This window comes from Physella acuta, unplaced genomic scaffold, assembly GCF_028476545.2.
Source record: "Physella acuta isolate Inbredline_101_S28 unplaced genomic scaffold, ASM2847654v3 ptg002131l, whole genome shotgun sequence".
Classification (NCBI taxonomy): Eukaryota; Metazoa; Mollusca; class Gastropoda; family Physidae; genus Physella; species Physella acuta.
The window spans coordinates 12,501-37,527 of NW_026733632.1; the positions used below are offsets into that span (position 1 = coordinate 12,501).

General features: G+C 43.3%; 1 protein-coding gene across 6 annotated transcripts; it reads right to left on the reverse strand.

Moving 5' to 3' along the window:
• Positions 1-232: 232 nt before the first annotated feature.
• LOC131932289 (uncharacterized) lies at positions 233-24,750 on the reverse strand. 6 transcript variants are annotated; one of them, XM_059289163.1, is made up of 4 exons: positions 12,414-12,609; positions 3,999-4,205; positions 2,073-2,566; positions 233-1,495 (listed from the first exon to the last, which is right to left on the reverse strand). In XM_059289163.1, exons 2-4 carry the CDS (start codon positions 4,054-4,056, stop codon positions 1,340-1,342), a joined length of 708 nt encoding a protein of 235 aa, XP_059145146.1. In that variant the 5' UTR covers positions 4,057-4,205; positions 12,414-12,609; the 3' UTR covers positions 233-1,339. The 6 variants fall into 6 exon arrangements, with proteins under 6 accessions (XP_059145146.1, XP_059145145.1, XP_059145143.1 ...); XM_059289162.1 differs by having other exon boundaries at positions 3,999-4,208; XM_059289160.1 differs by having other exon boundaries at positions 3,999-4,292.
• Positions 24,751-25,027: the final 277 nt, after the last annotated feature.

Consider the following 25,027-nt stretch of genomic DNA (forward strand, 5'->3'; position numbering starts at 1 on the left):
CAGTAGCGTGGGGAAAAGGAGGACCAGCTTCAGATGACCACTAACACAGGAAGGGATGTTAGATTTCAAACTCTTGATCTGGCTTTGTCTAAGATAGGTAGTCAGTCGACTTTATGATGTGGATAAAGTAGGTGTGTAGCATCTCCAAATACACACACATACTTAAAACAACAGGTCTTCAATTTCATAATCAATAGTGGTATTTTAAAAATAAAAATACATTAGCCCCCAGTCATATAGTCACATTTTATTTAGATTTACTAATCAACAGGCATCAAGTTACATCAGACTTAAATTAAAGATGCTATTGAGTTACTGTGAGAAATGTTTAAACATATACACAAGAATTATAATTAATGTTACCTCCCTTTAGTTTAGAGATATGAATGCATGAAGATGAAACATTTTTATTCAAACAAAAAAAAATGTTGAAGTCTGTAAGCTGTTCCAATGTTACTCAAGAATCAGCCGCTATTCATGAGATGGTAATCCACCATTACACTATGGTCAGCACTTGATATCACTGTGCAGGGGGGGGGGGGGGGCAGCACATAGTTCACCAGCTACAAGTGGTGCTCAGAATATTCTGATATCTATGTGCAAATGTGCAACATTCAAATAATTTCTTTCAGGTGGAAACTCTTCAGATATTTGGATTTAACAAGAAATACTGCTAGTAAATAAACATGGTCTAGCAACAAAATACAACAAAGAACAAATGTCTAACCTAACCACAACGAATAATTGGACCTATTACACAACTGCTCACATCATTTAAAATTTAATACAAACGTCAAACTTTGATACTTTGAAAATTATCCGGACACAACACAAACTCTCAGCTGTTCAATTAATGAATGTATGTACAGAGTGTATGATATGAATACTTTACATACAAAACATAGCAAAAAAAATGCATGAATAACAGTTGTAAGTTAAGGCCATCTAAAACATGTTTTTTAAATAATTTAATAAAATGTATCAATAAAAAACTGTACCACACAGATGCCAGTTAAGCAAGAGAAATCTCTCGTTTAAGTACATCCATCATTGTTGGACTTTGAACAAAGTTTTGCCCTGGGAATATTTTAGTATGTTTATCAACATTTTCAAATATCTTGCCTGCGCTCCAATGCTTGTACTCTTTTCAATGTTGCTCATACATTGTCAACATGTTCCATGTTTTTACAGATCTGTTTTAACATTGTGCGTTTATTTCCCACACAGTGTCCAAAAATCTTGATAACCTTTGCGTACCAACTTTTTTAAGAACTCAAGTTTTTAACCCACTTTTGCCAATATATTTAGAAGATATTTGAACATTGGCTGGATGTTTCCCTTACTGTACGACCATCTTCCCATTTTGCGGTACAACGTTTGAATACTGTGTAGGGGAATACGAGTTGGGGCTCTTTGTCTTAGCTGGGATTACCTCAGGGCTCTTTGTCTTATTTGGGATTATCTCCACTTCAATGTAGTTCAATGTAGGCTTATCCTGGGGATAAAACAAATAGGATAAACTGTAAGACACAGTTCAATACATTCTGTGGGGATTTATTGAACGTGTTCTGTTAAATCAATTACAAGATAACAATGTATGGTCGGGTACTAACCCAAAAGTCTCAAGTTCGAATCCCAAACAAATAATTACATACAATAATTATTCTACCCAACTCTGATGGGTGTGTTTTTTAAGCAGGTTAGTCATTAGGTGACTACTTGGGACTTGAACTAGCTAGGACAGTTGTGCTACAGGACAATTGTCCTACCAGACAACAGGCTCAGAAAATGACTGTCCTGCAGGCAGATGTCCTAGATAGGACCAACCATTACACTGTCACATCGTGGTCAGGATGTAGAGGCATAACTGCTAACCCTAGTGTATAGAGTTCAAGTCTACAGGATGTACCTGATTTCATCCAGCTCTTATGGGTACCTGACTCACTTTGGGGAAAGTAAAGGCGGTAATGGTGCGGACCACACTGAGATCACATAAACAGGTAAACCCTACTTCACCTGCCACAACAACCACCAGGTGTAAGGGAAACTAAACTAGCCATGACAGTACTCACCTCCTTGAGTTTATTTTTTGTTTTCTTCTTCTTGTCTGGCTGAGCATAAACATCTCCAACATCCACATCATCACTGGGAGCTGTAGGTTTACTCACAGCTGCCACGTTAGTGTATACTGTCGCATCAGACTCTGAAACCTCCACACTAGGGTCTGCTTTACTTTTCTCTTTAGTTTTATCTTTAGTTTTTTCTTTCTTTCTTCCATTTTTCTCTTTTTTCTTATCTTTGTCTTCAGCTGACTTCGAACTTTTATTCACCGAACTTGTTTCCGCGACGGCCGCGTGTCTGTCGTCCGTGACGATTGTCGGTGTTTTGTCGTCGTCGGGTAGGACTATCTCCTCGTACTGGTGCTGCCGCTGTCGGGCCGCCGACACTTTCTGTTGATGTAGGATGCTGCTTGCGTTGTCGTACTCGCCTATCCCCGGGGACGGGGAGTCGTCTGTTGACTGGACGGGGTCAGAGGTCGCTGATGCTACAGAGGTGGCCGGTGAATCTGGAAATAAGGGAAGCAATCGAGTTAAACAGTTTTTAGAGTGAGACACGTACGTTAGGTAGTTTTGTAAGAGGGACATCATAAAGCTGCACTCTGGTGTAAGGGAGACAAACACGTTTATTAGTTAGAACGTGTTTACATTTACACGGAGTCAAAACAAATAGTTATGAGGGGTTTACTTGGTGAGAAACACAATAATTTATTTTAAAGGGAGACAAATGGGTCTAATTCTTATGAAGGAGTTAAAGGGAAAGAAACATTAAATATTTTTTAAGCTAAAGGGAGAAAAGAGGTTGAAGTTGAATAGTTTTTCAGGATTTAATTAAACAAGGAAGTAGATTTTGAATGGAGTTGATTAGGAGATATGAATTCTAGGCTAGATATAGCTACATGTTTAGTAAGAAATTAGACAGTTCAAACTAAGTGTTCTAGTTAAAGAATACAGGCAATTTTAAATAGTTATAGTTAAAGTAGCCTGCTAGCAGATCAAGGTAAAGATCATATTTAAGCAAGCACGTGAAACCAAATGAAAAGTTTAATTGATACAATACAAGTAAATTCACCACAGTAGTTGGTCAGTAAATATGACAACGTCCATTTAGCTAGCTATATCAGATCCACTTGATTAATTCAAGGTTCTCAAACAGTGAGGTAAGGCCCAATCAAGGATCTCCTGTGGGTGTGGTTAGAGTTGGTTTACATCCTGGGACACGTTCATGATTGTTGGGAACAAATTTAGGTTTTAAATGAAGCTTTACGGACTAGATAAGATGTGCACGTGTAGTTAGCTTAGGGTTAGTTTGAGTAAGATACAGAGAGAAAGTCCTGGTAGAGAGCCCGAGTAAGTACCAACATCCCAGTTTCATTAATTAAGTGATTAAGAGGCAATTAGATCAGATCACGTGATTTCTCGAGTTTTTGTTTTACTAAAGACCACTTGATGTTCATCGAATCTTAAAGCCAAGGAACTTGATTTGCTAGTAGGTTAACCTTTCACCTCTTACACAATGACCTTTTGTTTCCTAGGATATGACATTTAACCCTTCAAAACATTAACCTTAAGTCTCCTGACCTTCAGGCCAAGACGCTGTGTCTGGTCCACACGCTGTTATATGACGGGTCAGTCGATACACGGGTCACCATTACACGGGTCAGTCCACACACGGGTCAGTCGATACACGGGTCAGTCCACACACGGGTCAGTCGACACACGGGTTGGTTAACACACGGGTTGGTTAACACACGGGTCAGTCCACATACGGGTCAGTCAACGCACCGGTCACCAATACACGGGTCAGTGGGGTCAGTCAACACACCGGTCACCAATACGCGGGTCAGTGGGGTCAGTCAACACACCGGTCACCAATACACGGGTCAGTCAACACACGGGTCACCAACACACGGGTCAAACATGAAACGGACATGTACTCACCCAACTGACCGGAAGTTTTGACCTTGTTTTTCTCTGGGCGTGAGTTCTTTCCTCCCATGGTGTGAAATGTGACAATTTATTTGACACAGAACATCCTTAAGTCATTAATTAATTAATGTCTTAACACAAATCAACGTTGTGCTGATTATGTAAGTGAAAAATCTGATTAATTAATTAGTTAATTGTCACTTAAGATTTAATTCGTTCCTGCTATGATCAGAGGATTTAGATTAGAAAGTCACGTGAGTTTAAGCGAATGCTAAGTGTCGTGGCACAGTTTTGTAGAGGACTGGACTAAACGATAGAGTAAACATAGAAATTAATAACTGATAAGGACGCATATCGTCTTGCTAATACTAAGATCATATGATAGCAATTTAATTATCAAACATATCACACAAACATTGGATCTCCAGACACTAAAATGTGCGAAAGAACTATTTCAGATTACACATCCAATAGATAACTCATGTACTGGATACATGTAGCAACGCTAAACACACGGTACTATCTAGAGGTGGATGTAGCAACGCTAAACACGCGGTACTATCTAGAGGCGGATGTAGCAACGCTAAACACACGGTACTATCTAGAGGTGGATGTAGCAACGCTAAACACACGGTATTATCTAGAGGCGGATGTAGCAACGCTAAACACACGGTACTATCTAGAGGCGGATAAAGCACTGATCTACTTATGGAGCAGGGGGGGGGGGTCACAGCAGGGTACATTACTAAAACACGGTTGACTAGATTAGATTTACGCCACAAAACTAACAAAATCCTTATCTGTTAGAAATCGTATGAACACAGCAACGGTTGCAGAAAACAAACAGTAAAGACAAAGGTGTGTGTGGGGGTGTTCGTATGTACTTTATAGAATGAACTTGTGTTGTAAGACTTACACATACTACCTCTAGCTGCACACGGTTTCAAATTACAGGCTAATTGTAAAAAAAAAAAATTATGAAGTTTCTGTTCAGTAAAATTTTGTGAGACAGCTACCTATACTATACACTGTGCTAGAATGTTAATTAGTATGCTTTGGGTGAGGGGAGGGTGGGAAACAATATATTTTAACCTTTCACCTAAATGTATACATTTTTTGTATGTGGTTACCCCAGCCTAATGAACAAAAACTAATTAAACTGTGTATTAAAATAACCTCAATGTATACATATGAATGTGTTCAGTACCGTAATTAGTCGTATGACTAATTAATGAGTCAACCACGAGGCTGCTCTTGAGAAATACGTCGCCAAACATGACTTATGTTAACATTACTTCGCCAAACATGACTTATGTTAACATTACGTCGCCCAACACGACTTATGTTAACATTACGTCGCCAAACATGACTTATGTTAACATTACGTCGCCAAACATGACTTATGTTAACATTACGTCGCCAAACATGACTTATGTTAACATTACGTCACCAAACATGTCTTATGTTAACATTACGTCGCCAAACATGACTTATGTTAACATTACATCGCCAAACATGTCTTATGTTAACATTACGTCGCCAAACACGCCTTATGTTAACATTACGTCGCCAAACATGACTTATGTTAACATTACGTCGCCAAACATGACTTATGTTAACATTACGTCGCTAAACATGACATATGTTAACATAAATCATTTAATTTTTTCAACAAAGCGAGATCACTATGCGGATCTGAAAAAGGCGGAACTTAGAAAACAAAATGTCGGAAAATCCTTATCTTTATAGAATGTTCTAGATTTACAGAAATAAAAAACATGACAGACTGTTGTGTGGGGAAATTTGATGCCGGATGTACCTCATGGTATTCTGATCCTAGGCTACCTGAAGTGGTCACGCTTGGTTGGTTTAGGTTCCTGCTTTGGTAGGGGAACTCTCAATGGGTGTTTGTGAGAGGAAGATGGGAAGATGGTCGGTGTGTGTGGTAAGAGGGTCGGTGTGTGTGTGGTAAGAGGGTCGGTGTGTGTGTGACGAGGGGATCGGTGTGTGTGGATGTATGTTCGTGAGTGTATGTGACATGTATTGCGTGTGAAAATTCCTTGAGGACCTCAATTTTGCAGACGACATAACCGTCATTACTCACATAGCTAACAGTAAAACAGACACGCAAGAAAAACTGAACAGAAATAAACACCAATAAAAGCAAATTCATTAATTAAAAAGAAAAAAAAAACTTTCGAATAATCTATTTAATTAAACAAATCACAAGTAGAGGAAGTAAAATATTTCACATAATAAGGAAGCATTTTCAATTATAAATGAGACCGTACCGCTGAAATTAAAACACGCTTCTTTAAAGCCAAACACTCCTTTTCAGCCATACAAACAATATGTCAATCGAGCAAAATCTCCAAGACCAAATTTTAACGCAGACTTTACAAGAGTAATGTCCTTAGCGTCTTACTGTATGGCAGTAAATGCTGGAAAGCAACAACCGCCACCAGAATATCGATGGATTTTATCGAAATAAATAGCGTGTTCTAAGGCATCCGCTGGCTTAACATCATCAGCAATGATAGATTATTAGGAGAGATGTAAACGAAAGCAGCTTCAGAAGTCATTGAAAAAAAAAACATGATGCTGGGTGGGTCATGATAGTCGCCAGAGACAGACACATGTGAAGGGAACTTTCTGTGGCGGCTTTGTGTGTCTTGGGCATGGAGGGAAAAGACGAAGATTCCTGCAGCTTGCAGTTTCATGTCACGATTTAAAAATCGAAGGTCCGCGTGTCAGTAAATCCACGTGTCAGTAGGTCCCACATATCATTAATTCCACATGTCAGCATCTCAATGCCCCAGTATATTTGCAATAAATTAAATCATAATGTCAGACTAATTCCCAGGCGATGTCGCTACTAACACGTGTATCAACCAGAAAGATCAAACTAAGACTAAGTGTATCAGTGGAAAAAGACAAGATGGTACTTTAAAATAAACGGTGGTAAGGCCATATTTTTTGTAATACTACTTTAGGCCTACATGGATAAAAACATCAGTACAACGTTGTAGATGTGTGTTGAACACGTTGAATGAAATATAAAAACATCAGTACAACGTTGTAGATGTGTGTTGCACACGTTGAATGAAATATAAAAACATCAGTACAACGTTGTAGATGTGTGTTGAACACGTTGAATGAAATATACAACAGGAAGAATATCATCTCCCGTCTTCTTAACCTTGACTGATGGCTGGAAAAGATAGGCACAATAGACCAAAGTTCTGGTATCAAGTTTTTAAAACACTATAGACCAAAGTACTGATATCAAGTTTTTAAAACACTATAGACCAAAGTACTGGTATCAAGTTTTTGGGAGTCTTAGACTTTAGCTAGTGGTGTAAACAACAGGATTGTGTGTCAGTATCAGGTACAGATGGGTAGGGGGTACAGATGGGTAGGGGGTACAGGTAATGTAGGGGGGTAGGGATGGTACAGGTAATGTAGGGGGTAGGGGGGGTGCAGGTAATGTAGGGGGGGCAGGTAAAGTAGGGTAGGGGGTACAGGTAATGTAGGGGGGCAGGTAAAGTAGGGTAGGGGGTACAGGTAATGTAGGGTAGGGGGTACAGGTAATGTTGGGGGGGGGGGGTACAGGTAATGTTGGGGGGGGGGGGGTACAGGTAATGTAGGGGGGGTACAGGTAATGTAGGGTAAGGTAGAAGGGGTGCATGTAATGTTAGGGGGGGGGGGGGGGCAGGTAGAGTAGGGTAGGGTAGGGGGGTACAGGTAATGTAGGGTAAGGTAGAAGGGGTGCATGTAATGTTAGGGGGCAGGTAGAGTAGGGTAGTGGGGTCCAGTTCAAGTGGAGGGTCCCTAGTAAAGTAGGACAGTACCTCAATGATAACACTAGTCCTACCTGAATTAGATATCTAGTACTACAGCAAAGATGTTCTAATCAAAATTGCCCGTTTAGTACTTTCTAGATCAGAGCAAACAGCCATTTCAATTTTATAACACGTTCTGTGTAGGCCTTTAAGCTACTATACGGCCTACTTATGTAGGGCCTAACTATGTTTTTTCCGACTCACGGAGGAGTAAACCGTTGAGATTTGTGAAGATTTCGTTTTCCACGGGTACAATACTCCGCCTATACTTCGTATACCAGAAAGTAAAAAAAAAACACGTCGAGTAAAGCTCAGGTGGTTTGTTAGACTCTGCGTCATGGTTGAACGAACCCGACACAGGAAAGTTAAATCAACGGCCCAGAACATTCTAGTAGACCTAGTAGACCTAATCAACATTTCAACCAATGTTAGGGGGGGGGGTGCTTTTAAAATGTAAACTAAAAATAAACTATTATAAGGGGGAACGCTAATCAGTAAACGGCGAATCGTCTTCCTTGTTCGGTTTAAAGCTGTATACAACAACGTGTCGAGTTATAGAATAGACTGTAATTACCAACATTTACAGCGATACTAGCATTCAAGATAAAAACAAAATGGGCTATCACACACTATCAGTGAATTAATACTAATAGTTTCGCTGTCTGTCTGTCTATCTGACAAGAACGCTTTGTCTGACAAGAACGCTCTAGAGAAAACACAAGCAAAATAAAAACATGCACAGTAATTCGAAAAACGAAATATGACGTCGACACATTTAGCGTAGAGTAGAACATAATCTCAAGGCGGAAAGTGCACACAGTAAAATGACGTCATTGATTATCGCGTAAACATTGAAAAAAAGGAAATGTTGTCTAATCTAAATGGTTTGCGTGAAGAGTTTCTTGCATACAATTCTTCGGGTAGGGGCGAAGCCCCACCCCCCGCGTAAGAACGTCTGAGCCCCCCCCCCTCCACAACTCAAAAGAAATTTCCTCATCGATACTCTATAATAAAATTACCGCCTAATTAATGTGTCTAATCTAAAAAGTGGTTTTCTTGCAATGGGACGGTAGACATGTTTTTTTTTTTTTTTGGGGGGGGGGGGGGGGGGTGTGGGGGGGGGGGTGGTGTGGGGGGGTGGGGGGGGGTGGGGTGTGGTGTGTGGGTTGGTTTCAGTGTTTCTTTCAGACTTTTTCCTCCCCGGAGAGGGGTGGGGGTACTTGAAATTTTCGGGGGCGGGGGTAGAATTTTCTGGGAGGGGGCGGACACTGGAAAAAGTATATAATTATATTTCGTTGAATGGGACGGTAGACATGTTTTTTTTTTTGGGGTGGGGGGTGGTGGAGGGGTGGGGGGGGTGGTGTGTGTGGGGGGTGGTGTGTGGGGGGGGGTGGGTTGGTTTCAGTGCTTCTTTCAGACTTTTTCCTCCCCGGAGAGGGGTGGGGGGTACTTGAAATTTTCGGGGGCGGGGGTAGAATTTTCTGGGAGGGGGCGGACACTGGAAAAAGTATATAATTATATTTCGTTGAATGGGACGGTAGACATGTTTTTTTTTGGGGGGGGGGGGGGGGGTGGGGGGTGGGGGGGCGGTGTGTGTAGGGGGTGGTGTGTGTGGGTGAGGGGTGGGGGTGGGGGGGTGTGTGGTGGGGGGTGGGGGGTGGTGTGTGGGGTTGAGGGGTTGGGTTGGGGGTGGTGGGGGGTGGGGGTGGGGGTGGTGTGTGGTGGGGGTGGGGGTGGTGTGTGGGGGTGGGGGGTGGGGTGGGGGTGGTGTGTGGGGGGGTGGGTTGGTTTTAGTTTAGAGAAAAGAGACAGCACTATCAGCCTAGCGCCCGTTGTACCCTTCCTCAACGGGCCATTTTTCTCGTCTATAATAATAGTTTCGCTGTCTGTCTGTCTATCTGACAAGAACGCTCTGTCTGACAAGAACGCTCTAGAGAAAACACAAGCAATTTAAAAACATGCATAGTATTTCGAAAAACGAAGTATGACGTCGACACATTTAGCGCAGAGTAGAACATAATCTCAAACCAGAGAGTGCACACAGTCATATGACGTCATTGATTATCGCGTAAACATTGAATTAAAAAGGAAATGTTGTCTAATCTAAATGGTTTGCGTGAAGAGTTTCTTGCATACAATTCTTCGGGTAGGGGCGAAGCCCCACCCCCCGCGTAAGAACGTCTGAGCCCCCCCCCCCCCCTCCCCAACTCAAAAGAAATTTCCTCATCGATACTCTATAATAAAATTACCGCCTAATTAATGTGTCTAATCTAAAAAGTGGTTTTCTTGCAATGGGACGGTAGACATGTTTTTTTTTTGGGGGGGTGGGGGGGTGTGGGGGGTGTGTGTGTGGGGGGGGGGGGGGGGTGGTGTGTGGGGGTGGGGGGGTGGGGGTGGTGTGTGGGGGGGTGGGTTGGTTTCAGTGTTTCTTTCAGACTTTTTCCTCCCCGGAGAGGGGTGGGGGGTACTTGAAATTTTCGGGGGCGGGGGTAGAATTTTCTGGGAGGGGGCGGACACTGGAAAAAGTATATAATTATATTTCGTTGAATGGGACGGTAGACATGTTTTTTTGGGGGGTGGGGGGTGGTGGAGGGGTGGGGTGGGGGGTGGTGTGTGTGTGGGGGGGTAGTGTGGGGGGGGGGTGGTGTGGGGGGGGGGGGGTGGGGGGTGGGTTGGTTTCAGTGTTTCTTTCAGACTTTTTCCTCCCCGGAGAGGGGTGGGGGGTACTTGAAATTTTCGGGGGCGGGGGTAGAATTTTCTGGGAGGGGGCGGACACTGGAAAAAGTATATAATTATATTTCGTTGAATGGGACGGTAGACATGTTTTTTTTTGGGGGGGGGGGGGTGGGGGTGGGGGGCGGTGTGTGGTGGGGGGTGGGGGGTGGTGTGTGGGGGTGAGGGGTTGGGGTGGGGGTGGTGGGGGGGTGGGGGTGGTTTGTGGGGGTGGGGGTGTGGGGTGGTGGGGTGGGGGTGGTGTGTGGGGGGGTGGGTTGGTTTTAGTTTAGAGAAAAGAGACAGCACTATCAGCCTAGCGCCCGTTGTACCCTTCCTCAACGGGCCATTTATCTAGTATATGAGATTTATGGTCGGGAGGGGGGGTTGTTAATGACAGTGTGACAGTGCCTTAAATGAGTGTGTGTGTGTGTGTCATGTCGTGTGCAGAACTTTATGTGTGGGTGTGTGTGTGTATGAGCTACCTTAAGATAACCCTTTGATATCGTATGGTAGGCTTATATCCAAGTTACTCTAAAAGATATACAAGACCAGTTATAGAGAGAATATATCATTTATCCGTGCTATTATACAAGGGGCCGTAAATCTATTTTATGGTACAATGACGTTTAAATATATGATTGTATACACGCAGAGGCGTAGCTGGGGGGGTGACACCATTAAGTGCCGCACCGGGTGACACCCGACCTTGCTACGCCACTGTATACAATCCGGACAGTCTACAGAACCTGTTTCACTGTGTCTCTAATAGAAGCACCTAAATAACCCAATGAAAATCTGACCACAGCTAGTTAACCTGTGCAAGACAAGCAATTAATAACTTGCAGGAATGTAACTCTTCCAGCGGAACCACTTTATATTAACTCCTTACCTCATCATCCAACTGCTACACACACACAGACTTTGCTCATGGTGTTTTTTATTCTGGCTTTGGCCGATCGCTTGAAGCCATTTCGCAAGTGTTTGGCGCATGTCCGTAATAATTAAAAATAAAAAAACACATCGGATATTGGCCGGTCATTGTGACATGGTAATAGTCACTTCGCGATTTGGCCAACTTTGGGCTATCATAGCAAATACATTTTTAAAAAAAATGGAAAACGGATGATGCGGATACATCAAGCATACAGATATATCTGAATCTAACCAGATACTTTCACAATTACACTGAAATTAAGCAGAGAGCTACGTAATACAATTACATAGGGATGGGACCAGATATAGAATCTACTGGAACTCAATCTTAAGAATAGGTAGCACAAGGGAATCAATGATACAATCGGGAACCAATGACAAACTCGGGAATCAAAGATAAACTCGGGAACTACTGACAAACTCGGGAACTATAGACAAACTCGGGAACTATAGACAAACTCGGGAACCAATGACAAACTCGGGAATCAAAGATAAACTCGGGAACTACTGACAAACTCGGGAACTATAGACAAACTCGGGAACTATTGACGAACTAGGGAACTATCGACAAACTCGGGAACTACTGACAAACTCGGGAACTATTGACAAACTCGGGAACCATTGACAAACTCGGGAACTATTGACAAACTCGGGAACTATTGACAAATTCGGGAACTACTGACAAACTCTAGAACCAACGTTATCAATCTAGACTATATACTCTGCTGCACAAATCGGAAAAAACACAAACTTGACTGAATTTGAATCTAGAAACAGAAATACTGAAAACTATAGATCTATACACTATAAAAACGGCGAACTGAGGTAACGTAATATTCAGTGCGATATCAAAGTATCAAATGTTACCAGTCCTAGTGATTTGTGTAAACAAGTTTTAACAGCACTTTTAAAGCACAAAAGAATCACATTTGTTTACTGGTAAATTCTATTCGCATCTGTAAGTACGCAGGATCATATCACATTATGAAGGCATTGTCACAAGTATCAAATCACATTCTGAAGTCCGGGTCGCTTGATATGATAGTTTGCGGCAAGGAAATCCCTGGCTATTAGACAAACACGGCCTATGTTTGTAGACCAGCGTGTGAACACGGCGGTGAGACGTGTGCTCTACACGGTGACACAGATTAGCGTCACCGTAGGCTATTTATGGTCGTGAGATACACTCGTACAACTTCCGGCTTTATAAGTATTGGGGGAGGGGGTGAAGGGGGTGAAGGGGTTAAAAATATAAGTTAAGGTGATGGGCTAGAAAACTTATTGAAAAAAAAAACAACCTTGACAAAGTTTAAGAAATACGATGCGATTGATTAACTTTTCGCCAATGATATCAAATTGCAAATAAATATTTTCAAGTTCAAGATGTGAACTTTAGTGTTAATCAGATTTATAGAAAAATGTCATGCATGAAAAGATTAAAAATGACGTCATTGATTATCGCGTAAACATTGAAAAAAAGGAAATGTCTAATCTAAATGGTTTGCGTGAAGAGTTTCTTGCATACAATTCTTCGGGTAGGGGCGAAGCCCCACCCCCCGCGTAAGAACGTCTGAGCCCCCCCCCCCTCCACAACTCAAAAGAAATTTCCTCATCGATACTCTATAATAAAATTACCGCCTAATTAATGTGTCTAATCTAAAAAGTGGTTTTCTTGCAATGGGACGGTAGACATGTTTTTTTTTTTTTTGGGGGGGGGGGGGGGGGGGGGTGTGGGGGGGGGGTGGTGTGGGGGGGTGGGGGGGGTGGGGTGTGGTGTGTGGGTTGGTTTCAGTGTTTCTTTCAGACTTTTTCCTCCCCGGAGAGGGGTGGGGGTACTTGAAATTTTCGGGGGCGGGGGTAGAATTTTCTGGGAGGGGGCGGACACTGGAAAAAGTATATAATTATATTTCGTTGAATGGGACGGTAGACATGTTTTTTTTTTGGGGTGGGGGGTGGTGGAGGGGTGGGGGGGTGGTGTGTGTGGGGGGTGGGGGTGGGGGGGTGGTGTGTGGGGGGGGGGGGGTGGGGGGGGTGGGGGGTGGTGTGTGGGGGGGGGGGTTGGTTTCAGTGCTTCTTTCAGACTTTTTCCTCCCCGGAGAGGGGTGGGGGTACTTGAAATTTTCGGGGGCGGGGGTAGAATTTTCTGGGAGGGGGCGGACACTGGAAAAAGTATATAATTATATTTCGTTGAATGGGACGGTAGACATGTTTTTTTTTGGGGGGGGGGGGGTGGGGGGTGGGGGGGGCGGTGTGTGTAGGGGGTGGTGTGTGTGGGTGAGGGGTGGGGGTGGGGGGGTGTGTGGTGGGGGGTGGGGGTGGTGTGTGGGGTTGAGGGGTTGGGTTGGGGGTGGTGGGGGGTGGGGGTGGGGGTGGTGTGTGGTGGGGGTGGGGGTGGTGTGTGGGGGTGGGGGGTGGGGTGGGGGTGGTGTGTGGGGGGGTGGGTTGGTTTTAGTTTAGAGAAAAGAGACAGCACTATCAGCCTAGCGCCCGTTGTACCCTTCCTCAACGGGCCATTTTTCTCGTCTATAATAATAGTTTCGCTGTCTGTCTGTCTATCTGACAAGAACGTTCTGTCTGACAAGAACGCTCTAGAGAAAACACAAGCAATTTAAAAACATGCATAGTATTTCGAAAAACGAAGTATGACGTCGACACATTTAGCGCAGAGTAGAACATAATCTCAAACCAGAGAGTGCACACAGTCATATGACGTCATTGATTATCGCGTAAACATTGAATTAAAAAGGAAATGTTGTCTAATCTAAATGGTTTGCGTGAAGAGTTTCTTGCATACAATTCTTCGGGTAGGGGCGAAGCCCCACCCCCCGCGTAAGAACGTCTGAGCCCCCCCCCCCCTCCCCAACTCAAAAGAAATTTCCTCATCGATACTCTATAATAAAATTACCGCCTAATTAATGTGTCTAATCTAAAAAGTGGTTTTCTTGCAATGGGACGGTAGACATGTTTTTTTTTGGGGGGGTGGGGGGGTGTGGGGGGTGTGTGTGTGGGGGGGGGGTGGTGTGTGGGGGTGGGGGGGGTGGGGGTGGTGTGTGGGGGGGTGGGTTGGTTTCAGTGTTTCTTTCAGACTTTTTCCTCCCCGGAGAGGGGTGGGGGTACTTGAAATTTTCGGGGGCGGGGGTAGAATTTTCTGGGAGGGGGCGGACACTGGAAAAAGTATATAATTATATTTCGTTGAATGGGACGGTAGACATGTTTTTTTGGGGGGTGGGGGGTGGTGGAGGGGTGGGGTGGGGGGTGGTGTGTGTGTGGGGGGGTAGTGTGGGGGGGGGGGTGGTGTGGGGGGGGGGGTGGGGGGTGGGTTGGTTTCAGTGTTTCTTTCAGACTTTTTCCTCCCCGGAGAGGGGTGGGGGGTACTTGAAATTTTCGGGGGCGGGGGGTAGAATTTTCTGGGAGGGGGCGGACACTGGAAAAAGTATATAATTATATTTCGTTGAATGGGACGGTAGACATGTTTTTTTTGGGGGGGGGGGGGTGGGGGTGGGGGGCGGTGTGTGGTGGGGGGTGGGGGGTGGTGTGTGGGGGTGAGGGGTTGGGGTGGGGGTGGTGGGGGGTGGGGGTGGTTTGTGGGGGTGGGGGTGTGGGGTGGTGGGGTGGGGGTGGTGTGTGGGGGGGTGGGTTGGTTTTAGTTTAGAGAAAAGAGACAGCACTATCAGCCTAGCGCCCGTTGTACCCTTCCTCAACGGGCCATTTATCTAGTATATGAGATTTATGGTCGGGAGGGGGGGTTGTTAATGACAGTGTGACAGTGCCTTAAATGAGTGTGTGTCCTAGTGATTTGTGTAAACAAGTTTTAACAGCACTTTTAAAGCACAAAAGAATCACATTTGTTTACTGGTAAATTCTATTCGCATCTGTAAGTACGCAGGATCATATCACATTATGAAGGCATTGTCACAAGTATCAAATCACATTCTGAAGTCCGGGTCGCTTGATATGATAGTTTGCGGCAAGGAAATCCCTGGCTATTAGACAAACACGGCCTATGTTTGTAGACCAGCGTGTGAACACGGCGGTGAGACGTGTGCTCTACACGGTGACACAGATTAGCGTCACCGTAGGCTATTTATGGTCGTGAGATACACTCGTACAACTTCCGGCTTTATAAGTATTGGGGGAGGGGGTGAAGGGGGTGAAGGGGTTAAAAATATAAGTTAAGGTGATGGGCTAGAAAACTTATTGAAAAAAAAAACAACCTTGACAAAGTTTAAGAAATACGATGCGATTGATTAACTTTTCGCCAATGATATCAAATTGCAAATAAATATTTTCAAGTTCAAGATGTGAACTTTAGTGTTAATCAGATTTATAGAAAAATGTCATGCATGAAAAGATTAAAAATTATAGAAATATGTCATGTTAATTATGCTAAGTTTTGTTAATTATAGAGTTAGGCACTGTATAAGTGCTGTCAAACTTACACATATGTTTATGTGTCAATTGTACGATTGAAAGAAATTTAGGTATAGACCTAGTTCCTAGCATAGAAATACATTTTTGACTGTGTTGAATTCCTTCGGATTGGGTAACATTAATACAAAGTTTAGGAGATTTCAATGAAATAAATCTCGGTGACCTAGACTCTCGGTGACCTAGACTCATGGAGTCAATGAGTCACTAGGATGTGATGACTCAGTGACTACTCATGGACTGTCTGTCTAGATGTCTGTCTGTCCTTCGGTCAGTTTGTCCGTCTCTTCTCATGGGCTGACTTTTGAGAAGTTGGTGGAAACAAGCGAATCCTTACACCAGTTACTTCCCATCCCATGTGTGAAATGTGTGTCGGGTTAATTAGTTAATTAGCCTACTATTAGCCAGAAGATAACACATAAATATAGCAAATAGTTGTTCACTGACTATACACCAACTTGTAGAAAATGGTAAATTAACTATTTAATAACCCTGAATGTAGGAATGCAGTCAAACTTTTCTGTAACTCTACTAATAAAAACCTGTTATGTTATGTGTGTGGGGGGGTGGGTTGGTTTTAGTTTAGAGAAAAGAGACAGCACTATCAGCCTAGCGCCCGTTGTACCCTTCCTCAACGGGCCATTTTTCTCGTCTATAATAATAGTTTCGCTGTCTGTCTGTCTATCTGACAAGAACGTTCTGTCTGACAAGAACGCTCTAGAGAAAACACAAGCAATTTAAAAACATGCATAGTATTTCGAAAAACGAAGTATGACGTCGACACATTTAGCGCAGAGTAGAACATAATCTCAAACCAGAGAGTGCACACAGTCATATGACGTCATTGATTATCGCGTAAACATTGAATTAAAAAGGAAATGTTGTCTAATCTAAATGGTTTGCGTGAAGAGTTTCTTGCATACAATTCTTCGGGTAGGGGCGAAGCCCCACCCCCCGCGTAAGAACGTCTGAGCCCCCCCCCCCCTCCCCAACTCAAAAGAAATTTCCTCATCGATACTCTATAATAAAATTACCGCCTAATTAATGTGTCTAATCTAAAAAGTGGTTTTCTTGCAATGGGACGGTAGACATGTTTTTTTTTGGGGGGGTGGGGGGGTGTGGGGGGTGTGTGTGTGGGGGGGGGTGGTGTGTGGGGGTGGGGGGGGTGGGGGTGGTGTGTGGGGGGGTGGGTTGGTTTCAGTGTTTCTTTCAGACTTTTTCCTCCCCGGAGAGGGGTGGGGGGTACTTGAAATTTTCGGGGGCGGGGGTAGAATTTTCTGGGAGGGGGCGGACACTGGAAAAAGTATATAATTATATTTCGTTGAATGGGACGGTAGACATGTTTTTTTGGGGGGTGGGGGGTGGTGGAGGGGTGGGGTGGGGGGTGGTGTGTGTGTGGGGGGGTAGTGTGGGGGGGGGGGTGGTGTGGGGGGGGGGTGGGGGGTGGGTTGGTTTCAGTGTTTCTTTCAGACTTTTTCCTCCCCGGAGAGGGGTGGGGGTACTTGAAATTTTCGGGGGCGGGGGTAGAATTTTCTGGGAGGGGGCGGACACTGGAAAAAGTATATAATTATATTTCGTTGAATGGGACGGTAGACATGTTTTTTTTTGGGGGGGGGGGGGTGGGGGTGGGGGGCGGTGTGTGGTGGGGGGTGGGGGTGGTGTGTGGGGGTGAGGGGTTGGGGTGGGGGTGGTGGGGGGTGGGGGTGGTTTGTGGGGGTGGGGGTGTGGGGTGGTGGGGTGGGGGTGGTGTGTGGGGGGGTGGGTTGGTTTTAGTTTAGAGAAAAGAGACAGCACTATCAGCCTAGCGCCCGTTGTACCCTTCCTCAACGGGCCATTTATCTAGTATATGAGATTTATGGTCGGGAGGGGGGGTTGTTAATGACAGTGTGACAGTGCCTTAAATGAGTGTGTGTCCTAGTGATTTGTGTAAACAAGTTTTAACAGCACTTTTAAAGCACAAAAGAATCACATTTGTTTACTGGTAAATTCTATTCGCATCTGTAAGTACGCAGGATCATATCACATTATGAAGGCATTGTCACAAGTATCAAATCACATTCTGAAGTCCGGGTCGCTTGATATGATAGTTTGCGGCAAGGAAATCCCTGGCTATTAGACAAACACGGCCTATGTTTGTAGACCAGCGTGTGAACACGGCGGTGAGACGTGTGCTCTACACGGTGACACAGATTAGCGTCACCGTAGGCTATTTATGGTCGTGAGATACACTCGTACAACTTCCGGCTTTATAAGTATTGGGGGAGGGGGTGAAGGGGGTGAAGGGGTTAAAAATATAAGTTAAGGTGATGGGCTAGAAAACTTATTGAAAAAAAAAACAACCTTGACAAAGTTTAAGAAATACGATGCGATTGATTAACTTTTCGCCAATGATATCAAATTGCAAATAAATATTTTCAAGTTCAAGATGTGAACTTTAGTGTTAATCAGATTTATAGAAAAATGTCATGCATGAAAAGATTAAAAATTATAGAAATATGTCATGTTAATTATGCTAAGTTTTGTTAATTATAGAGTTAGGCACTGTATAAGTGCTGTCAAACTTACACATATGTTTATGTGTCAATTGTACGATTGAAAGAAATTTAGGTATAGACCTAGTTCCTAGCATAGAAATACATTTTTGACTGTGTTGAATTCCTTCGGATTGGGTAACATTAATACAAAGTTTAGGAGATTTCAATGAAATAAATCTCGGTGACCTAGACTCTCGGTGACCTAGACTCATGGAGTCAATGAGTCACTAGGATGTGATGACTCAGTGACTACTCATGGACTGTCTGTCTAGATGTCTGTCTGTCCTTCGGTCAGTTTGTCCGTCTCTTCTCATGGGCTGACTTTTGAGAAGTTGGTGGAAACAAGCGAATCCTTACACCAGTTACTTCCCATCCCATGTGTGAAATGTGTGTCGGGTTAATTAGTTAATTAGCCTACTATTAGCCAGAAGATAACACATAAATATAGCAAATAGTTGTTCACTGACTATACACCAACTTGTAGAAAATGGTAAATTAACTATTTAATAACCCTGAATGTAGGAATGCAGTCAAACTTTTCTGTAACTCTACTAATAAAAACCTGTTATGTAAGTTTCAAACTTTTATTTATACATTGTTCTATTATTATAGCTATATTAGTTCATTCATAATGGAACTAATATGAATGTTTTATATTTTAAAAAATCGAATTGAAAATGTAGACTCCGTAGCATATTTTGCTCTTATCCGCAATTAGCCTAACTTCACAGAAGCGAAAACACATCTGGTAAAATTTGTAGATGGTGTTCAGTTGAGGTGTCAAGAGCCTAACACAAACGCTGTCTACAGGCCTGCCAGTGGCGTAGCCAGGATCGTCTTAAGAAGGGGGGGGGGTTCAAATTTTTTCCCTCATTATAAATGTATATATCAGAGGCGTAGCGTCCCTCCCCGTCCCCCGAGAAAACTTTTGATTTGCACCCCCCCCCCCCCCCTGCCTACGCCACTGAGGCCTGCCGTGTGAGAACTACCCTTGGATGTTTATAAAACATTTTGTCTAATTACAGAAATGATTTCAACAGTTAATTACAGAGATGTTTGAATGACGGGTTGGGGGAGAGGGTGTGTGTGTGAAATATGCGACACTTAATAATGTATTGACTGCTTTAACAAAGTCTAACCTACATATTCTCTCGCGACCTTGGCATTGAGGTAAATGTTTTGCCTACAACCCAGTTAACGACGTGTCATGTTATATACTTCCTGGTGTGTTGATCTACGAATCTGTTGGTATGTTTCACACAGTGTGTTGGGGACTGACCTCTGGTGACACGGTGTGTGTGTTTAGTGACCTTTGGTGACACGGTGTGTGTGTGTGTGTGTTTAGGGCATGAAGGCCTTGTTTCATACACACATAGACCGGGTGGGTAATCAACAGAATTCTGCCCAGTTGTTTTTTTCTGTGACTCAACATAAGCACATTACTGATTATTCTTTAACACTAAACATATTTTCTTTCTAGCACGTAACGCAGATGTTAGAAAAATGTAGGCACAAAACTAAATTTGAATTTAGTCAAAAACCCACCTATCATATAAATTCTAGCAAGTCAAAAAACCACCTCTAATATAAACTCTAGCAAGTCAAAAACCCATCTCTGATATAAATTCCAGCAAGTCAAAAACCCACCTCTGATATAAACTCTAGCAAGTCAAAAACCCACCTCTGATATAAACTCTAGCAAGTCAAAAACCCACGTCTGATATAAACTCTAGCAAGTCAAAAACCCACCTCTGATATAAACTCTAGCAAGTCAAAAACCCACCTCTGATATAAACTCTAGCAAGTCAAAAACCCACATATATCAATACACCTGTGAAACCCCAACAACCAACTTGAACACTTCATCGATGGCGATATAAAGCAACGTCAACATTCAACCCTCACAACACCCCCCCCCCCCCTCCCCCACCATAACCACCAAACAACCCATCCTGACAACAGACTACGTCAATTTCCCATTCTGTCAAAAATACGTCAATCTCCCATCCCCCATCCAAGACGTCAACATCCAACATTTCCCATCGAACCAAAACATGCTCGAATTACGGCCGGACTGAATCAACACGACTTAATGACGTCATCACTTCATGCGCACTATGGTACACACATTATTAAGTACTAAACTCTTCACCGAGCTACTTAGGTAGACATCGGGCTAGGTCAAGGTCGGTGGTAAGACACGAGCGATAAAACAACGATGCTTTTTCTATGACTCGATGATGGGTTGTGTCTTCTAGTACCTACAGTGTTTCTTCCAGACTTTTTTCTCCAGGCGGGGGGGGGGGGGTGGGGGGGGGGGGGGGGGGGGGGGGGGCACTTAAAATTTTCGGGGAGGCGGACTAAAATTTCCGGGAACGGAGGGGACGACGACGGGGGACACGGTTAAAAGTATATATTTTCGATTTAAATTACATTTCGTTGGGGGGGGGGGGGGGGGGGGGGGGGGGGGCGGCGTAGACTATGGAGCCCCCCCCCCCCCCCCCCCGAAGAGGTGTCTTAGAGTAACACTGAGTACCTTTGTCTCCATAACCGTGTTTCTTTCAGACTTTTTTCCTCCGGGTGGTGAGGGGGGGGGGGAGATCTCTGGTAAAAGTATATATTTTCTCTATAAATTATATTTTTATATTTAGTTTATTGGGTGTGGTGGGTGGGGGGAGGAAGGGCTGGCGGTAAACGTCCTTCGGGAGGGGGGGATGCCTAAAAGAAACACTGTTCCATAAAGTTTTGCGTCACACAGCACCTATGACGTCATGAGTGTTTGAGTATCCCATCGCCTATGACTCCGTTATCCTATGCGTCGCATAACATTACTAACTCCACGACCGGTGAGCAGTCTCTATCCCTGTCACACTGTCACACTGTCACACTATAACACTGTCACACTATCACACTGTCACACTATCACACTGTCACACTATCACACTGTTACACTATCACGCTGTCACACTATCACACTATCACACCACCACACTATCACACCGTCACACTATCACACTATCACACTGTTACACTATCAAACTGTTACACTATCACACTGTCACACTATCACACTGTCACACTATCACACTGTTACACTATGACACTGTTACAATATCACACTGTTACACTATCACACTGTCACACTATCACACTATCACACTGTCACACTATCACACTTTCACACTACCACACTGTCACACAATCACACTGTTACACTATCACACTGTCACACTATCACACTGTCACACTATCACACTGTCACACTATCACACTGTCACACTGTCACACTATCACGCTGTCACACTGTGACACTTTCACGCTGTCACGCTGTCACGCTGTCACCCTATCACACCGTCACGCTGTCACACTATCACACTGTCACGCTGTCACACTATGACACTTTCACGCTGTCACGCTGTCACACTGTCACACTGTCACACTGTCACACTATCACACTATAACACCATCACACCGTCACACCATCACACCATCACACTATCACACTGTTACACTATCACACTGTCACCTATGCGTGAGAGTGAGCTATTCAGACTGTCATACCTCCAACCAACACACATAACTCTTCTAAATGTAATTCTGGAAATTTTGAACTTATCCTGTGGTATCTATTTACCAATCATAGTAGCATAATACAACTAAAAAAAACAACTTTAAACGTGTTTTAGTTACAGTTATCAAAACATCCACCACAAATGTGGCACCTTTAAAAATAGAATGAGACCGAAAAAATCGATAGCCTAGAACCCCGATTTATAATGTAAGTTTGGTCCAAGTCAAGTTGACAAGCGAATTTGTTCGTCTTCGTGTGAACCACGTGATTAAAACTTGTAAACAACTCACAACACACAGCTAAAGTATGTGTGTTCTACACACGGTGACGGGATATGGGGGGGGTGGGGGGTGGGGGGGCGTGGTAGGTGGCTAGGCGACTCACTGTGTTTTATCAGACATTTTTCTCAGAGAGAGGCACTTGTAGTTTTCATGGGGGTGGGGGTGATTCATTTTAATTTCATGGGGGAAGGAGAGCAATTGCTGGTTTATTTATTTTCTATATAAAAACTTTTTTTTTCTATTTCGTCAGGTAGTGGTTGGGGGGGGGGCTGTTGACGTGCCTCGGAGGAGGGGTGCGCACCACCACGCCACACCCTCAAATATTTAATTGCTAATTAAGGTTGAGAAAAATAAACTCGACACGATTCCATGTTTAATTATGATAATTAAGTAATATGGTGTATGACAACTTAGTAATTAAGTCAGTCATATTGTTGTTTTAGCATAACTAATTATCAAATTTTTTTAACAGAAAAAAAAAAACAGAGCCCCCTCCCTCTACGCCCCCCCCCCTCTATACCCTGAGGATAATAACATGTGTAGAACCGTATGTGTGAATACGACACACATAATTCTATTGTAAGCAATATGCCGCTTGTGTTGATACTATATTTAATACCAATTTATTGTAAACATTACCATCTAACTTGACCACAGTTGGTCAACAAGATATGTTGAGTTGGTTAACCTGTCGTCCCTCCTGGGACATAGGCCGCTGACAAGAGCTTTCCAGACGTCCTGGGCTAGTCTCTCCAACTGACCCCAGGTGTATCCAATCTTCTTGGTGTCTTCTTCCAGGTCACGTCTCCAGGTCTTTCTTGGTCTGCCTCTCCTCCTCCTGCCCTGTGGATTCCAGGTGAGGGCCTGTCTTGTTATGCTGGATACAGGCTTCCTGAGTGTGTGGCCAATCCATTTCCATTTTCTCTGCAGGATCTCTACTTCAACTGGCAGTTGATTTGTCCGTTGCCATAGAACATCATTTCTGATGGTTTTAGGCCAGCGTATTCGAAGGATGTTTCTGAGGCATGATTTTATAAATGATTGTATTTTCTTTTTAGTTATAGCAGTTATTCTCCATGTTTCTGCTCCAGAGAGTATAACAGGTTTTACTAGTGTATTGAAGACCCAGATTTTTAAATCTCCAGAACCCCAAACATTTTTTAGTTGGTTAAAGAATGATATTGAGACGATATAAAAAAACATTCACTGAAATACACAGGTATAAAAGCCAGATCTTACCAGCCTTATTCAAACAAATGTTTCAAACTGAATTTTTTTTAAACAGTACTTCGATTATCGATCTTATGCATTGAAGCGTGACCGAATGTATTGACAGTCGGCAAACCTAGTCTAGATATTTCTATACAGAGTTATTCAGCTTTTGGCAAAAAGGTTGAATATATATATTGGAACTATCTGGTTTGGGGTAATAATAATATATTCTCTATACAATGGTCAAATTTTACTTTTGGCAAATTATAGTAAGTGGCGGAGCAAAACAATACAGGACCACACGCAATATATATATATATATATATATATATATATATATATATATATATATATATATATATATATATATATATATATATATATATAGAGAGAGAGAGAGAGAGAGAGAGAGAGAGAGAGATAGATCAATGAATTCGGCAATCACTAAGTATGTGTAAAAACCTTTTCGTTAATCCCCCCCCCCCCCCCCACCAATTAAAAAAAGAGACATTCGTCATACAAGACATCGAAAAAGCTGTTGATCGCGTGTTGACCATTTATGGGCAAAATTAAGCTGTCGGTAATTGATTGGCTAATTATTGTCCAAATTCAGTTTCTGGCAAAAAACTATAAGAAACTTAGCAAAACAAAGATTCAATTGAAAAAAAAAACGGTTAATTATTCGTACACTGCAGCGCTAATGGTATTTTGTTTAAATATTTTAAAAACCCAGAAACAAACAGGATTTTCTCATTTCTTGCTCACAGATAAACTTAGAAGTCCAACATAAAAAAACAGCATGCATGTGAATGTACTCACCCGATCTAGACTTTTGTTTGAATTTATTTCTTATCCCATTGATAAACTCCCTCAACCGCGCGAGGCCCTGCATGATACAGCAGACGTGAGCCTAGCCTTCTGTTCACTCCTGAAGCAGACGATCAAATGTCCTGAAGCAGACGATCAAATGTCCTGACGCGCGAGATCCAGCAAGAACTAGCCGTCACGCTTAAGTAGCTCGGTCAACCAAAGTGTTTACACTCTAGCGACCGGTGTTGTGATTTCTTGTCTGCCGTTTGACATTCCCCACCAGCACATAAACAATCCCGCCTGTTTGTTTGTTGACCTATTCAGCACGCAAAGTTCGGTAACCCCCAATCATGCAAGTTGTCCCTACTGTAGAGTAGTCGCCCATTTTGTTGACGTCAGGAATCAGGCAGTGTTCAGTCAGTAATGCTAGGTCGCTCAGCTCTCAATGGTGCATGAAGACAGTAGCGCCACACCTGCTAATAACACAATAACCGTGGCGTGTTTTGATTGGCTGAACCAATCCTGGAACCTGATCACGTGTGAGATCCTCACCCCCCTCCTCCCCCCTCCATAACAGGGATTTAAATTAATAGGTTAATTAAAGGAATCAGCGAAGCGTTAACTTTGTCGTATCGACGTAAACAATGATCATTAGTCGTAATTAAACTACCATGTTATACCCACTTGAGTGAAAAAGGTTATATTTGTCATAATG

Bases quoted from the DNA above. Each gene is read 5' to 3' on its own strand.
- LOC131932289 (XM_059289157.1), bottom strand. From the start codon at position 24,394: ATGCAGGGCCTCGCGCGGTTGAGGGAGTTTATCAATGGGATAAGAAAT. The intron at 2,567-24,321 runs GTGAGTACATTC...CCTTATTTCCAG, and splicing joins CAAACAAAAGTCTAGATCGG to ATTCACCGGCCACCTCTGTA. The intron at 1,496-2,072 runs GTGAGTACTGTC...TTTTATCCCCAG, and splicing joins CAAAAAATAAACTCAAGGAG to GATAAGCCTACATTGAACTA.